Source organism: Mesoplodon mirus (genome assembly GCF_964341445.2).
Source record: "Mesoplodon mirus genome assembly, chromosome: 5".
NCBI lineage: Eukaryota > Metazoa > Chordata > Mammalia > Artiodactyla > Ziphiidae > Mesoplodon > Mesoplodon mirus.
Genome location: NC_138980.1, coordinates 39,703,553 through 39,721,039, shown reverse-complemented (window position 1 = coordinate 39,721,039; position 17,487 = coordinate 39,703,553). Strand labels below are relative to the sequence as shown.

Below are 17,487 nucleotides of genomic sequence, written 5' to 3'. Positions count from 1 at the left end.
ATGGCCAAAATTAGTCAAGAGAGTCACCTAATTGAAGTAGTTTTTCATTCAATAGATAGTGATCCCCAGAAATGTTTATCATAGCATCTAAAGGATGAGTGAGAATTAGTCAGAAAAAGAGAGGAAGGAAGGAAGTTCCTTCCTGGTAGAACAGCACATTCAAAGACATGGGAAACAAAGAGACAATGGGGGCTTCCTCGGTGGTGCAATGGTTAAGAATCTGCTTGCCAGTGTAGGGGACACGGGTTCGATCCCTGGTCCAGGAAGATCTCACATGCCATGGAGCAACTAAGCCCATGCGCCATAACTACTGAGCCTGCGTGCCACAACTGCTGAAGCCCCCGTGCCCAGAGGCCATGCTCTGCAACAAGGGAAGCCACTGCAATGAGAAGCCCGTGCACCACAACGAAGAGCAGCCCCCGCTCGCCACAATGAGAGAAAGCCTGCATGCAGCAACGAAGACCCAACGAAGTCAAAAATAAATAAATAAAATAAATAAATCTATTAAAAAAAAAGAGAGAGCTTCCCCGTCCCGCTCCTGCTGAGAACCTGCCTTTGCTTCCTGCCCTCAGGTGTGTGAGAGGAGCATGTTTCTTTCCAATAAATACCAATACATCAAAAAAAAAAAAAAAAAAGAGAGAGAGAGAGAGAGAGAGACAATGCGGATATGGATTCAAAATTCTGACAGAAAAGGATTTTCAATCCAGACCACTATTTCCAGCCAAAATATTGATCAAGTGTGAGGAGCAAGTAAACACATTTCAAAACATGGAAGAACTCAGAAATGTTATCTTTGATGCTCTTACGTTCTCAGAAATTTACTGCAGGATGCACTCCACAAAAACAGAGGGGTAAACAGAAAAAAAGAAGACATGAGACTGAGGAAACAGGGATTCCAGCTTAGGAAAGAGATGAAGAGAATTCCTGGGATGGCGGCAGGAGGAATACCCAGGAGGAGAACAGAATGCTACCTATAAATTATCTGATGAATTTTATCATTTGGAAAGTTGAATTGAGATAAATTGCCAGAACTTCTAAGAAAGACAACTAAGGAAAAAAAGAAGGTAATTAACTCCAGGTGGAGAAATTATACATCATAATAATTACATTTCTTAACTGTATCCTTCAAAAGGAAATTAAATTACATTTTCATAAAATCAATAAAAAGAATGTGAGCCACCAAGACACCAGGTGAATGCATGTCTCATATTCAGTTGATGACTCAGTGGCACCACCTGATGGCTGGGAGGCATCTCAAACTCAACTGGCCCTAAACTGAACTCCCTGAATTTAACTTCTGCCCTTTCTGTTGTTCCATGCCCTTCTCATCTCAGATGCCTGAAAAGCAACCCACCAAAGTTTGAGGACTCCTAATGGCCCACGTGAAGATGCTCAGACCAATTTTGGGTTGACTCCGCCCACATTCTCCAACCAGACCAATCAGAGCAGTCCACTCCCCAGACCAGGAGATTGGTTTGGTTATGACATGTGATCCTAGCTGGGCCAATGAAATTCAGTACTAGGACTTCTGGTGGAACCCTGGGGTGACTGGATATCTTTTTCCAAGTTGCTACTGAGCGGGAATAATGGATCTGTAGTGCCAGGAAGAATCTCTGCCACCCAAAGGGGAGCTTGATGAGATGAAAGCCCAGCTGAGCCGAGAGACGGAGTTAGATTCCTGGTGACACTGGAGCTTCTTGATCCAGGTATGCCTGAATTTAACCCAACTCCTAGATCCCTAGATTTTCAGCTACGGGAGTCAATTCATTCCTAACAACTGCCCCCACGCCAGTTTGAGTTGTTTTTAAGTTGGACTTAATTTTTTTTTTCTGGAACTTTCAACTAAACAAATCCAGATTAATACAGCCCCTACTCAATGCCAGGCATTGCACTAAACAGTTGACATGACCAGTCTCATCGAACCATATGAGAGGGGAAGAATTATGATTCCCATTTAACTGATGAGAAAACTGAGGCTCACAGATGTCAATCCATCTACCCAAGGTCATCAGAGCCAGAATTCCAACCCACGTCTCTCTGACCCCAAATCCTGCTTCTCTGACCATGAGGAATAGTTGCCAGATTTGGACATTTAGAGACAAGAGGTATGGTATTGTAGGGGGTGGGGAGCAGGGCAAGAGCCAGTGGCAATGGCCTGGGCTGCATGAGCTTGCTTTCTTTTTTTTATTATTTGTTTTAATTGAAGTATAGTTTATTTACAATGTTGTGTTTGTTTCAGATATACAGAAAAGTGATTCAGGTATACATGCATATATATCTTTTCTTTCCAGATTCTTTTCTCTTATAGGTTATTACAAAATATTGAGTATAGTTCCCTGTGCTATATAGTAGGTCCTTGTTGGTTATTTATTCTACATATAGTAGTGTGTATATGTTTATCCCAAACTCCTAATTTATCCCTTCTCCCCTCTGCTTGAGCTTTCTTCAAGGTGCTCCAAGGAGTTACGGGAGGGTCATGAGTGGGGAAGGACAGGAGGAAGGATGCACTGCAGTGTGGGCATTGGGATCAATAAAAATAATAACAGGGGCTTCCCTGGTGGCACAGTGGTTGAGAGGCTGCCTGCCGATGCAGGGGACATGGGTTCGTGCCCCGGTCCGGGAAGATCCCACATGCCGCGGAGCGGCTGGGCCTGTGAGCCATGGCCACTGAGCCTGTGTGTCCGGGGCCTGTGCTCTGCAACGGGAGAAGCCACAACAGTGAGAGGCCCGCGTACCGCAAAAATAATAATAAGAAGAAGAACAGAAAGTAATAACTATCAAACCACAATGAGATGCCACTTCACACCCACCAGGATGACTGTAATAAAAAAGGACGGAAGGGACTTCACTGGTGGCACAGTGGTTAAGAATCCTCCTGCAGGGGACACGAGTTTGATCCCTGGTCCGGGAAGATCCCACATGCCGTGGAGCAACTAAGCCCGAGCACCACAACTACTGAGCCCGTGAGCCACAACTACTGAAGCCCGCGTGCCTATAGCCTGTGCTGCACAAGAAAAGAAGCCACCGCAATGAGAAGCCTGGGCACAGCAACAAAGAGGAGCTCTCGCTCCCCACAGCTAGAGAAAAGCCCGCGCGCAGCAACAAAGACCCAACACAGCCAAAAATAAATAAATAAATAGATAAATAAATAATAAAATAAAATTTAAAAAGGACGGAAAATAACAAGTGTTAGCAGAATGTGGGGAAATCAGAACCCCTATATATTGCTGGTGGGAATGTAAAACAGGGCAATCACTTTGGAAAAGTTTGGCAGTTCCTCAAGATGTTCAGCATAGAATTACCACATGACACCACAATTCCACTCCTAGATATATTCCCAATAGAAATGAAAATATATGTCCACATAAAAAACCTGTACACAGGGACTTCCCTGGTGGTGCTGTGGATAAGACGCCATGCTCCCAGTGCCGGGGGCCCAGGTTCGATCCCTGATCAGGGAACTAGATAGCACATGCATGCCACAACTAAGGAGCCTGCCTGCTGCAACTAAGACCCGATGCAACCAAAAAACAAAACAACAACAACAAACCTGTACACAAATGTTCATAGCATTTTTCAAGGTAGCCAAAAATAAGAGAAGAAGAAGAATAGAAACAAGCCAAGTATCTAAGAATTCCTTGATGGTCCAGTGGTTAGGACTTCGTGCTTTCACTGCAGGGGCCTGCGTTCGATCCCTGGTCAGGAACTAAGATCCTGCATGCTGCACGGCATGGCCAAAAAAAAAAAAAAAAGTGTGACATTTATCAGGTGGTTAGCTCTGGGCCGAGCAATGTGTTAACTCTTTACACCAATGATTGCCTTCATACTCCCAAGATCACTGTGAGAATGAAAAAGACTTCCATGACTTCATTTTACAGATGAGTAGACTGAGGTCAGAGAGGTTAAGTAAGTCACACAGCAAGATGGTGAACAGATACCACAGGCCTGATATTTGAGGTCCACCAGATCTGCCCTTGCCCCACCCCCAGCTTCACCTCCCACTCTTGCTCTTTCCTCCCCCTAAGCCATAACTCTGCCCTACTGACCTGCTTTCTGTTTCTTTTACCCACACATTCTTTTCAGCCTCCACACTTTTGCATGTGCTGATTCAATCCCTCTGCCCAGTTGTTCTTTCCCCTCTCCTCCCTACCTAGTCTGTGAAATGAATGTCTAAGTGTGAGGGGGAAGAGAGAGAGAGAGGAAGAGAGAGGAGGATCTGACTCCAAGTTTCCAAACCTCACTTGGAAGTGAGGGATGCAGGGAGGGGGGCATCAAGAGGGCTGCTTGGTGGGAAAGATCAGGGCCTGCCTCCTCTGCCTTCTGAGGACTTGGTCTGCCAACCATGTCTACAGCTTTTGGAGCCCTTGGCCTGGGTTTAACCCAAGCTGTATCTGGGGACATCTGTGCAGGAAGATGAGGTCAGATTTTCCCCTGGGCAGTTCACCAGGCCCGGAGTGAGCAGGGGAGAAAAGCATGGCTCTGCCCAATTTCTGCCCAGCACCTGGGGACAAGGTGATTCCCCCCACCCCCACCAAGCCCCTCACCCTCCCAACTCAAAGCCTCTTCTCAGAACCTTTTAGAATTTTTAATAAGTACATTAATACAATAGTATTACTCAGTCATAAAAAGAAATGAAGTCCTGCTGCCTGCTACAACGTGGAAGAACCTCAAAACATTATGCTAAGTGAAAGAAGTCTGGTGCAAAAGGCCACATATTGTATGATTCCATTTATATGAAGTATCCAGAATAGAGAAATCCACAGAGACAGAGTGCAGATCAGCGGTTGCCTCGGGCTGGGGGATGGGGATGGGGAACAACTGTTTAATGGGTGTGGGGTTTCCTTTTGGGGTGATGAAAATGTTTTGAAACTAGATAGAGGTGGTGGTTGAATAACATTGTGAATGTCCTCAATGCTACTGAATTGTTCCTTTAAGAGGATTAATTTTATATTATGTGACTATCACCTCCATTTTTTTTTTGGCTGCACTGCGCAGCCTGCAGGATCTCAGTTCCCTAATCAGGGATTGAACCCAGGCCACTGCAGTGAAAGCGCTGAGTCCGGACTTTCCTGGTGGCGCGGTGGTTAAGATCCGCCTACCACTGCAGGGGAAACGGGTTCAAGCCCTAATCCAGGAAGATGCCACATGCCTCGGCGCAACTAAGCCCATGCGCCACAACTACTGAGCCTGCGCTCTAGAGCCCACGAGCCACAACTACTGAGCCCACGTGCCACAACTACAGAAACCCGCGTACCTAGAGCCCGTGCTCTGTGACAAGAGAAGCCACTGCAATGAAGAGTAGCCCCCGCTGGCCGCGACTAGAGAAAGCCCACACACAGCAATGAAGACCCAACACAGCCAAAAATAAATAAATAAATAAATTTGTTAAAAAAAACAAAAAGAAAGTTCTGAGTCCTAACCACTAGACCACCAGGGAACTCCCTCAATTAAAAAAAAAAAAAAAAAAAAAGGAAGTACAGTAAGCTAGGCCTTTGCTCATGCTGATTCCTCTTCCAGGAACACCCTTCCCTCTGCCTTCATGTTATTCTGACCTCAGCTCACTTCACCTCCACAAAGAGGCCTTGCCTGCTCTTGGATCTAAAATGGTCCCCAGGACTTCCCTGGTGGCACAGTGGTTAAGAATCCGCCTGCCAGTGCAGGGAACACAGGTTCGATCCCTGGTCCGGGAAGATCCCACATGCCGTGGAGCAACTAAGCCCATGTGCCACAAATACTGAGCCTGCGCTCTAGGGCCTGTGAGCCACAACTACTGAGCCTGCGTGCTGCAACTACTGAAGCCTCAGCGCCTAGAGCCTGTGTTCTGCAACAAGAGAAGCCACTGCAAGGAGAAGCTCGCACACCACAACGAAGAGTAGCTCCCGCTCACCGCAACTAGAGAAAGCCCACGCACAGCAACGAAGACCCAATGCAGCCAAAAATCAATCTATAAATAAATAAAATATTAAAATTAATTAATTAATTAATTAATTAATTAAAAACATAAAAAAATAAAAAATAATAAAATGGTCCCCATTCCGGGAATTCCCTGGCGGTCCAGTGCACACTTACACTGCCAAGGGTGCAGGTTCAATCCCTGGTTGGGGCCCACAAGCTGCGCGGCCAAAAAAAAAAAAAAAAAAATTCCCCATTCACTCCCGTAACACAACATTATATTTTATTTGTTTATATATAGCACGTCACTATGTGGAATTCTCTTAATAACTTGTGTCTGATTTTTTTTGTCCCCCACAAAAGTGTGAGCGTCTTATGGCCAGAGGACCATGGTGTTTCCATTTTCAGATGAGGAAATGGAGGCTCAGGGAAGTTTAGAAACTGAAAGTCGCCCTGCCACCTGTCTCCTCTAAAATCCATGCTCCTGGCACTGCAGCCAGGGATTTCAAGCTCAGATACTGTGAGAGGCCAGGCTGGCAATAGAAATGTCCAAAGCCTCCTGGTGGCGTGGCCTGGGAGCATATGTATTCTCGAGGACCTCTCAGGCTGTAAAATTACCTTTTTTAAAAACAATTTAATTTAATTTAATTTAATTAATTTTTTTGGCTGTGTTGGGTCTTCGTTGCTGCCTGCAGGCTTTCTGTAGTTGCAGAGAGCAGGGGGCTACTCTACGTTGTGGTGCGTGGGCTTCTCATTACGGTGGCTTCTCTTGTTGCAGAGCACGGGCTCTAGGCACGGGGGCTTCAGTAGTTGTGGTGCACGGGCTTAGTTGCTCCGCGGCACGTGGGATCTTCCTGGACCAGGGAACAAACCTGTGTCCCCTGCATAGGCAGGCGGATTCTTAACCACTGCGCCACCAGGCAAATCCCTGATTTTTATTTTATATTGGAATATAGTTGGTTTACAATGTGGTGTTAGTTTCAGGTGTACAGCAAAGTGAATCAGTAATACATATACATATATCTACTCTTTTTCAGATTCTTTTCCCATATAGGTTATTACAGAATATTGAGTAGAGTTCCCTGTGCTATACAGTAGGTCCTTGTTGATTATCTATTTTATATAGAGTAGTGTGTTAATCCCAAACTCCTAGTTTATCCCTCCCCCCCCCTTTTTTTTTGATTAATAAACTCTATTATTATTTTTTTTTTTTGCGGTACGCGGGCCTCTCCTGTAGCGGAGCACAGGCTCCGGACGCGCAGGCTCAGTGGCCATGGCTCACGGGCCCAGCCGCCCCGTGGCATGTGGGATCCTCCCGGACCGGGGCACGAACCTGCGTCCCCTGCATCAGCAGGAGGACCCCCAACCACTGTGCCACCAGGGAAGCCCAATAAACTCTATTTTTTAGAGCAGTTTTAGGTTCACAGCAAATTGAGCAGAAAGTACAGAGATGTCCCATATACTCACCGTGCCCCACTCCCAACCTCTCCCACTATGGACACCCCACACCACAGTAGTGTATTTAGTACCACTGATGAACCTACATGAACACATCATTATCACCCAAAGTCCATAGGTCCATAGTGGCTCCCCCCACCGCGCCCCGGCACTGCGAGACTGCGAGGCATGCCAGGATCTTATTTCTCGGACAAGGGATTGAAACTGTGCCCCCTGCAGTGGAAGCACGGTCTTAACCACTGGACCACGCGGAGTCCCAGAAGTCCATAGATTTTTTCCATTGAGGTTCACTCTCTGTGTTACACATTCTATGGGTTTGGACAAATGGATAATGACATGTATCTACCATTACTGTATCATACAGAATAGTGTCACTGCCCTAAAAATCCCCTGTGCTCTGCCTATTCATCCCTCCCTCCTCCATAATCCCTGCCAACCACTGATCTTTTTACTGTCCCCATAGTTTTGCCTTTTCCAGAATGTCACAGGGTTGGAACTATACATCATGTAGCCTTTTCACATTGGCTTCTTTCACTTAGGAATATGCATTTAAGTTTCCTTCATGTCTTTTCATGGCTTGAGAGCTCATCTCTTTTTGAGCTAATTGTCCATTGTTTGGATGCACCAGTATATTTATCCATTCACCTACTGAAGGACATCTTGGTTGCTTCCAAGGTTTTTTTATTTCTTTTTTTTTTTTTTTTTTTTTTTTTTTTTTTTTGCGGTACGCAGGCCTCTCACCGCTGTGGCCTCTCCTGTCGCGGAGCACAGGCTCCGGACGCGCAGGCTCAGCGGCCATGGCTCACGGGCCCAGCCGCTTCGCGGCACATGGGATCCTCCCGGACCAGGGCACGAACCCGTGTCCCCTGCATCGGCAGGCGGACTCTCAACCACTGCGCCACCAGGGAAGCCCTGCTTCCAAGTTTTGAAAATTATGGATAAAGCTGCTAGTAACATCCATGTGCAGGTTTTTGTGTGGACAACACTCCTCTTTAGAAGCAAGTCTCAAAGTCCAAGTCTCAAAGTTCCTTCCCTCAAGGAGGGGGGAACTTAGCTCTCCCCCTTAGAGGGAGTTTCCAAGAATTTTTGGACAAAGATTAAGACCACATAGGTGATTAATAAATATTTGGGAGGAGAAACTTTGAGGCTATGTGAATGTCGTCTTTCTCTTTAAAGCTTTACCCATTAATTTTCTCATTAATCAGTGGATTCTACCTGCAACAATTATCACAGTGGTATTCTAACAGTGATTTTCTATTTTCATCATTCATTATACTGTTTTTTTTTTTTTTTTTTGGCTGCATCATGCAGCTTGTGGGATCTTAGTTCCCTGACCAGGGATCGAACTCGTTCCCCCTGCAGTAGAAGTGCAGAGTCCTAACCACTGGACTGCCAGGGAATTCCCTCATTATACTTTTATTAACTGGAATTCTTCTGTCAGGAAGATTTGTTCCTTCTCCCTCATTTTAAAATAGATTCAATCATGTATTTAAATCGGTATGGATTTGTGGACATTTATTTTATTCTTTGGGTTATAATCCAATTCTATCACTATTTATTTTGTTCAAATTGTTCCAGCTTTGGCCAGTGGGAGTTATTTCAGCCTGGTTCTGGTGTCTTTTTGGTTTTTTTTTTTTTTAAGCACTCTGTCTAGAAGATGCTCCAGGGTCCTTGTGCAGTTTCTCTGCCCCAGCCCTAGAAGTGGTCATTTCTCCAAGAAGCCCTGGTTCCTCATACTGGAAAATGGTATTTAGAAACCAAGATCTGGGTGCTGACTGTACTCATTGCTACTGGGGTGCCATTGCTCTGAGCCCTCGGCAGACAGAGCTGGGAACTGTGTGTGTACTAACCCGTGTGTACACTCACATCCATATTTACTTTCATATCTAACTGTTAAAATAAACACTTCATAATGATAACCCCATACGGCACCACACTGCTTATTTGTAACTTCATTCTCCAACAGTATGAAAACTGGTTGTCAGTATCTACAACATATGTACTTATTTGTTCAGTGCTAGTACACAGCAGTTCCAAAATTAACCTGTACCCCTGTGAGAAACAAATATACCGACCAGACTAGTGTTTTTGTACAGTTCAGACGGATGTTTGAACGGGAAACCTTTGAGCCAAGCAAACAAATCTTGAGCTTGTGAGCCAGAGTTGGCCCTTCGACCTCCAGTTTGAGACAATCCCCCACCATCCCCCACCCCCACCCCTCCAAAACCATGAATGCTCTGGTCTCTGACTGTGGGAAAGTTGTCAGTTCCCACCTCCCTGCAGCCACATTCATGCCTCAGGACTGGTCAGAGGGAGATGGAGAGGGGGGGAATGGGAAGTCCTGCTGCAGCCCTCTGACTCTGGATGGGTGGAGGCGTGAGGGTACTGTGGGAGGCATTTTGCTCTTTCAGAGATGAGGATACAGCTCAGTGAGAGTGGGCACAGATTGGGTGGGGCAGCCTCTATGGCTGAGGGCCCTGGCAGCAGAACCTGCCAGGCAGGTGTGCAGGCCCAGGCATGCATCAGCCGGAGGGCTGTGGCAGAAGCGCAGAGACCAGGGGTGCCCTTCCCCTGGGAAAGAGACCAGGCATGGCTGGGGGGCAGGGGGTGGGGGCAGGTTGGGGTGGTAGTGGTGCCTGGGGTTGATGGGGCCTGAGCTGAACCCCTTCCTAATTCCTCCTCTGGGATACAGTGGTGACCAGTAGCACCTGAGCTAACATTTACTGAACTCTCACCTGTGTCTCACAGCTCTGTTCCACTCCTTCCTCCTCAACAGCATCCCTCGGAGTGGGAACTGTCATTATCCATTTTACAAAAGAGGCCATCAAGGCTCAGAGTGGGTGTCACTTGCCCAGAGTCCTAGATTACAAAGTAGCTAAGCCCAGCTCCACACTCCAAGCTCTTAACCTTTACTCAGTAACTGGGCAGAGGGACAGACAGGGTCCCTGGCTTCCTGGAGCTGGGAGTCTAGGGCAGAGACCCACAGTATGCCAGATGAATAAGTAAATATTCAAGGTAATTTCAGATGGTGCCAACTGCCATGTGAGCTTGGGGAGGAGGGGGACGCAGCAGGGAAGGCCTCTCTGAGGAGGTGACCGGCTGGAAGGGCTGGAGGAAGGATGTTCCAGGCAGGCTGATCCCCAAGTGCCAAGGTCTTGAAGTGTGCAAGGAACGGGGGGGAAGTCAGTGGGGCTGGAAGGGAGTATGACAGAGGAATAGCAGAGATGTAGGGAGGAAAGACTGTGCAAGGCCTTGTGGGGTTTGAAGGTCTTGTAGTTAGGGTTTGGACTTTGAGCCACATATGGAGCCATGGGAGGGTCTAGAGCAGGAGAGGGCTGTGATCTTGTGGGATCTTGTGTACGAGGTGGCATGAGTTGGGGGTGCTGGGCCTGAGACCCACGGCAGGAAGAGCCCCCCTCCACCCTGCGGGGCCCGTGGGAGGTGAGATTGCCGCCTGAGAGGTGAGAAGCAGCCACTTTCCCACCCTGGGGTGTGGCTTCCCCTTTGCAGAAGGGGGTCATTTATGGAGCACATGATGTGTGCCAGGCATGGCCCCGCCACGTCTGGGGAATCTTCAGGGCTCATCCCAGCGGGCTTGGCCGCGGGAGGCTGTGGAGCTCTGGCACCCAAACCTTAAGGCGCCCCCCCTTCGCGGGCCCCACTGGCTGCACTGTCCCTGTGTGTGACCTGTCGGAGCAGGCAGGAGTGGTTGTATTTGGAGCCACAGGGATTCCCTAAGAGGCTACACGGGGATGCGACCCGGCCTGGGTGTCCCACGCGGTCCCTCCCCTGGGGGCACCCCTCCGATCCATCCCCAACCTCTGGCTCATGGTCCCTGGGACGCCCTCACCCCACCCGTGACCGGCAAAGCCTGAGGCAGCCGGTGCAAAGGGCACAGTCCTGGTGAAGGTCGTGGCAGCCAGGCCCAGCCCCCCTTCCCGGCTGTGGCCTCTGGTAGGAGAGAGCTTCCCAGCCTGGAGGCTCCTGGGAACTTGGGGGTGTGGGCTACGGGGCCAGCTGGGACTGGCCCGTCGGAGGAGCGGAGGCCTGGGAGAGACGTGGGAGAGGCACAAATAGAGAAAGGCGGAGAAGCGACTGAGAGACACACACACAGAGACGGGGAGAAACAGAGACGGAGAGACCCTGAGAGAACAGAAGAGAGACACAGAGAGAAAGTGAGGGAGACAGCCATTCATTCATTTACTCACTCGGCGGCTGCTCACTGGGCACAGGCTGTGTCCAGGCAGTGCCCACGACAGAACGCAAATTCCTACCCCTGTGGGGCTGACTGGTGGGGACACAGTCCAGAAACATGACAACCGAGTAAATCACGTTGTCGGGAGTGATAAGGGTGAGAGAGACGGGGTGGGGGAAGCGGGAGAACCAGGGAGACTTACGAGCCAGATCTCCTTATCTGGGGAGGAAAAGGTTCCCACCAGTATCTTGACCGCGCCTGCCCCTCCCCCGCTCGCCCCAGACGGGAGGTGGGAGCGGGGAAATGGGGTGGGGCCTGAGCCCGGAGGCCGACGGGACCTATCTGCTGGGGGGAGGGGATTGAGGCTACCTCTGCCGAAGACCCCTCCTAACCCGGGTTGCCAGGGTCCCTCCGCCGGCGGGACGTCCTTGGGGTGCAGCCCAGGACGTTCAGTTGGAAGGTACGTGGAATATAGTGAGGGACCAGTGCCCAGAGGACAGAGAGGGCCCCTTTACTTCGGTGGGGCGTGGGTGGGCGGGGGGAGAGGCTGAAGAACCCTCCCCTTCTCATGTCTCCGGGTCCTCCCACCGCGACGGAGCGTCCCTGGGAGAGCAGCCCAGGCCCGGAGGGGGCAGCTGAGGGCTCTCCTGTGCCAGTCGCCACCAGGGCGCGTTCCGGTGCCTCGGCGGGTGGCACAGGCTGGCAGACACGGGCTGGGAGCCCGGGCCCCAAGGGGAGGGGGCAACTGCTTGCGACCGCCGGCTCTCGGCCTTGCGGGCCCGCCCCCTCGCCTGTCAGCTCCAGCCCCGCCCCCCCCGCCTGTCAGCTCCAGCCCCGCCCCCCGGACAGAGGCCCCTCACTCAGCTCCAGGCAGCTCGACTGCTGAGCGCACAACACCTGGGCGCAGGGGTGAGTGTACAGCACTGGGTCCTTGCGCGCGCAGGGCTCGGCCTGGCCCAGAGGGTGTTGCCCTTGTCACTACCCTTGTCCCCTTGCTTGGGTTCCTCGGCCTTTCCAGAAGGCCTCTCGGGAGGGGAAAACCGGCGACTTCAGGACTGGATGCGGGACCCGGGATGGGGATGTGTGTGGGGCGCCCGGAATCCCCTGGCCTCGCTCCCTCCCAGCCACGCCACTGCAAGTTTCACTACCTCACTCCTGCCTCCAGGCAAGACGAGGCGAGGCGGGCGGTGCACAGGGTATGAGCCTCTGTGCAGTGTTCCCAGCAGAGCGAATGTAACCTGTATCTGCGTGTATTTGATGCCCCCTTCCCCCCCGCGTGGCTGAGTCCGTGACTCCCTGTGAATCTGTATTTGCGCCTGGTTCCCTGTGTGCAGCTGAAGCTGTCTGGGGTGCATTTGTTTCTGCCGTGTCCAACTAAGTCCGTTCCCCTCCCTAGGCCTTGGTTTTCTCATCTGTTAAGTGGGACTCTCGTGACTGTGTAACTGTTTCTGCGTAGATGTGTTTGTGTGGGAGCGTGAAAACCTTTGTGCCTGCTTCTATGCGAGGTACTTTGTTTGAGCCTCAGCTTCCTCGTCTGTAAATTGGGGACGAGGGGATTTTAGCGTGCAGTCACAGCTGGGAGGTATTATTATACTTTAATGACATATATGCCCTTCTGCAAGAGTCTGTGAGATGTGGATCCTGTCTGCTGCCCTCAGGCTCTGCCTCTGCAAAATGCGTGGATAGGCTCAGCTTTCTCCCTGGGGTTTTGTGGCAGATGAAGGGGGGGGGTTCAGGAAAAAGCCCTGTGTGCAGCGAGGTGTGCAGATTGTGGGGCTCTGGGTTCCAGGCTGGGTGTGGGTGGAGTTTGTGAAATTGTGGCCTGTGAGACTAGGCATAAGATCCCGTCTGCGTGTGGCAGAATTTGTATATCTTTGCCTGTGTCTCTCTGTCCATGTGTGAATGTGCATTCGTGTTTCCCTGATGGGGTGTAACTGCGCATTTTGCCCTAGTTTGTGACTATCTGTGCACATGTCCTTGTCGGTGTGTCACTGTATTTGTGTGTCCCTTTCTGTGTGTGGCTATTTCTGTCTGTTTATGATTAATATGCCTCTGGACATCCCTGCTTGTGTGTGAATTATTAGTGCACCTTTCCTGTGGGACTTGTGTTACCCTGTCCCCTTGTGATGTTATTTGTGTGTCTTTGTGTCGGCCTGTCTCCATGGACACGCCCCTGCCATCCCAAACTCCCTCTGGGCCCCGGAGTGCGTGTGGGGTAGGGAGTAGGGGGTTAGGGCCCCCTTCGCAGGTGAGGCCCCGCCCCCCCCCCCCCCCAGCCTCCGCAGGCCGCGGGGATGGTGCACGCCAGGCCTGACATTGCACCCAACCTCTCTGCAGTCTTGGGGCGGGCAGCCCATGGAGCCGGGGCTGCTGCGGCCAGCGCCAGTGAGCGAGGTTATCGTCCTGCATTACAACTACACCGGGAAGCTCCGCGGTGCGCGCTACCAGCCCGGCGCGGGGCTGCGCGCCGACGCCGTCGTGTGCCTGGCCGTGTGCGCGCTCATCGTACTCGAGAACTTGGCCGTGCTGATCGTGCTCGGACGCCACCCGCGCTTCCATGCGCCCATGTTCCTGCTCCTGGGTAGCCTCACGCTGTCCGACCTGCTGGCGGGCGCCGCCTATGCAGCCAACATCCTGTTGTCGGGGCCTCTCACGCTGCGCCTGTCGCCCGCGCTCTGGTTCGCTCGTGAGGGTGGCGTCTTCGTGGCGCTCGCCGCGTCCGTGCTGAGCCTCTTGGCCATCGCGCTCGAGCGCCTCCTCACCATGGAGCGCCGGGGACCCGCTCCCGCCGCCCGTCGGGGGCGCACGCTGGCGCTGGCGGCCGTGGCCTGGGGCGTGTCGCTGCTCCTCGGGCTACTGCCCGCGCTCGGCTGGAATTGTCTCGGCCGTCTGGACGCCTGCTCCACGGTCCTGCCGCTCTACGCCAAGGCCTACGTGCTCTTCTGCGTGCTCGCCTTTGTTGGCATCCTGGCTGCCATCTGCGCACTCTACGCGCGGATCTACTGCCAAGTGCGCTCCAAAGCACGGCGCCTGGGGGCCCACCCCGGGGCTGGCGAGGGTGCCTCGACCCGCGCACGCCGCAGGCCGCGCACGTTGGCGCTGTTGCGCACGCTCAGCGTGGTGCTCCTGGCCTTCGTGGCTTGTTGGGGGCCACTCTTCCTGCTGCTCTTGCTGGACGTGGCGTGCCCGGCGCGCGCCTGCCCTGTGCTCCTGCAGGCGGACCCCTTCCTGGGTCTGGCCATGGCCAACTCGCTTCTGAACCCCATTATCTACACGTTCACCAACCGCGACATGCGCCAAGCGCTCCTGCGCCTCCTCTGCTGCGGCCGCCGCTGGTGCAGCCTAGGCCCGGTTGCCTCCCAGCCGTCGGGGAGCCCCCCTGGGGTTTCAGGTGGCCTGCAGCGCTGGCTGCCTCCTGGCCTGGATGGCAGCTCCAGCCACTCCGAGCGCTCGTCAGCCCAGCGGGACGGGCTGGACACCAGCGGCTCGAAAGGCAGCCCTGGCGCGCTCACAGCCGCCTGGACCCTGGTACCCCCTCCAGCCGCAGACTGACGCCCTTTGGTCCTGCCACTGGCCTCCCTAAGAGCTCTTTCGCAGACTTAGGAAAAGCAGCTGAAGATGGTGGAGGCAGAAAAGACGCAGGAGAATGTATTTTATTGACCTAACCCCCACGGCAATGAACAAAACAGACAAAAATCCCTTCCCTTGTGGGATTGATGTTCTGGTGGCGGACATAGACAATAACGGAATGAAGAGGTATGGAGATAATTCCAGTGACAATACAGTGATGCGATGGTGGTCAGGGGATGCCTCTCTGCAGAGGTGGTGACATGTGACGTGAGATGGACTGTCCTGGGAACTTCTGAAGGAAGATCATTTCAGGGTGGGGCTGCAAAGGCCCTGAGCCTAGAATATGCCTGTGTGTTCTCTGAAAAGCACACGTCAATGTGGCTGGAGCAGAGGATGGCGAGGGAGAGTGGGAGGAAACAAAGGCAGGGAAATAATGGGACAGATGGGGCAGGGACTTATGAGCCCAGGGGAGGACTTTCTTTTGCTCTGAGTGAAGTGGGATTCATGGAGGGTTCTAGGCAGAGGAGGGACTTAATCTGGCTCACGTGTTTACAGATGCCTCTGGTCTCTGTGGAGGGTGAAGCTAGGAGAACAAGGTGATGGTGACTGCACTGGCCTAGGGGAGTGATGATAAGGAATCAGACCGTGTGGATTCTCCATGGATTTGGGAGGTATTGGACAGAATTCCGGAGGAAATTGGGTGTGGGGGAGAAAGGAGTCAAGGACAGCTCTTCACTCTAGAGGAGAGACCAAAGACAGGGCACCCTAAAATTTGACTCTAGGAGACTCAGCCAATTCCTATCTGAAACAAGATTTCTTTGAATGTGGTGTCAGATCCTTCATAAAGAATAAAAATACAATCGAATAATAAAAGTGATTACAGTTTATTGTGCCTGGATAGTCGCCCCATAGTGCTAGGCTCAGGACAGGCCTTTTTCTCATCCTTACTGCAACCTTTCAAGGTAGGTTTCCTCACCCCCATTTGACAGATGAGGAAACTCCAAGAACAAAGTACCTCGTCCCAGTGTCTGAGCCAGGATACAAGACCAGGTGGTCAGGCTCCAAGGTCCGAGAAGGCGCAGGCTTGATGTCTGGCCCCTCTGGAGGGGTCTGTTAAAGCCAAGCAGACACTCCCTCCTTCAAGGGTCTGCATTTTCGGCCAGGGGCGATCCTAGGGCCCCGTTTGTGCCCATAAAAGGCTCCAGGAGCGGAGGCCGCGTCTCCCAGCTGTCCCTGGCCCGCAGGTGTCCCCAGGCGTATTCCTAACCTCTGTGCGGAGCGGCTGGCGGGAGAGGGTCGGGGTGGGTGTGGGGAAAGGACTGGGGGCTTCGGGCTCAGATTGCGGCACGCCACCTGCCGGGAAACAGAGGAACTGCAGGCAACCGTAAAGATCGCGGTGTGTTTTGGGGCGTGGGGGGGGGTGCTGACCCCTGCAGACCGAACGCACGGGGAAACAACCTACTTCCTGGAACACAAACACACTCAAACCTGGGGTCGCATCCCAGGGCACTTCGAGAACTGGACCCAATCTCCCACTTGGCCTGGTTCCCCTATCCCCAGGCTCCTGTTATCTTCCGGGGCAACCTGAGACACCCCATCCCATTGTTCAGTTGTGTGATGGTGTGATGGCAGACGAGTTATTCACTTGTTCACATCTTACAAAATTCAAAAAGCACCAGTTACCCCTCCTGGATGCATACACTATTGGGAAAGTTCCAGAGATATTCTGTGGGTAAATGAGCTGAAATGTAAATATACCTTCTCTCGTTTTACACTTTAGCACTGCTCTCCACCTTGCTTTGATCACTTAATAGTATATCTTGGAAATTGCTGCACATCTAGATTTTGTACTGTGTCAATTGGCTCTGGCTGCCATAACAAATACCATAGTCTAGGTGGCTTAAACAGCCAAAATTTATTTCTCACAGTTCTGGAGGTTGGAAGTCCAAGATCAAGGTGTCAGCATGGTTGGGTTCTGGTGAGAACTCTCTTCCTGGCTTGTAGACAGCTGCCTTCTGGCTGTGTCCTCACATGGTAGAGAAAGAGAGCAAGCTCTCTGGTATCTCCTCTGATAAGGGCACTCATGCCATCATGAGGGCCCCACCCTCATGTCCTCATCTAAACCTAATTACCTTCCTAAATCCCCATCTCCAAATACCATCACCTTGGGGGTTAGGGCTTCAAAATATGATGATGGGGGGGCACAATGCAGTCCATAGTACTTTTTTCTTTTTTTCCACATTAAGAAAAATCGAGGTAAACATGTCTTGCTTCTTTTCACTGGCTGCATGGTATTTCACAGCATAGACATACCACCACTTATTATACCAGGGCCCTAGGGAGGGACACGTGTTGAGTCCAACACCTTGCCT

General features: G+C 51.6%; 1 protein-coding gene across 5 annotated transcripts; it reads left to right on the top strand.

Moving 5' to 3' along the window:
* Nucleotides 1–1,436: 1,436 nt before the first annotated feature.
* On the top strand, nucleotides 1,437–15,972 carry S1PR5 (sphingosine-1-phosphate receptor 5). 5 transcript variants are annotated; one of them, XM_082622972.1, is made up of 3 exons: nucleotides 1,437–1,706; nucleotides 2,005–2,105; nucleotides 13,883–15,972. In XM_082622972.1, the coding sequence occupies exon 3, from the start codon at nucleotides 13,901–13,903 to the stop codon at nucleotides 15,095–15,097; it is 1,197 nt and encodes a 398-aa protein (XP_082479098.1). In that variant the 5' UTR covers nucleotides 1,437–1,706; nucleotides 2,005–2,105; nucleotides 13,883–13,900; the 3' UTR covers nucleotides 15,098–15,972. The 5 variants fall into 5 exon arrangements, with proteins under 5 accessions (XP_082479098.1, XP_082479099.1, XP_082479097.1 ...); XM_082622975.1 differs by lacking the exons at nucleotides 1,437–1,706; nucleotides 2,005–2,105 and adding exons at nucleotides 11,912–12,005; nucleotides 12,372–12,454; XM_082622973.1 differs by lacking the exon at nucleotides 2,005–2,105.
* Nucleotides 15,973–17,487: the final 1,515 nt, after the last annotated feature.

What these genes read in the sequence shown, in the direction of transcription:
- S1PR5 (XM_082622973.1), top strand. Translation starts at nt 13,901, where the DNA reads ATGGAGCCGGGGCTGCTGCGGCCAGCGCCAGTGAGCGAGGTTATCGTC.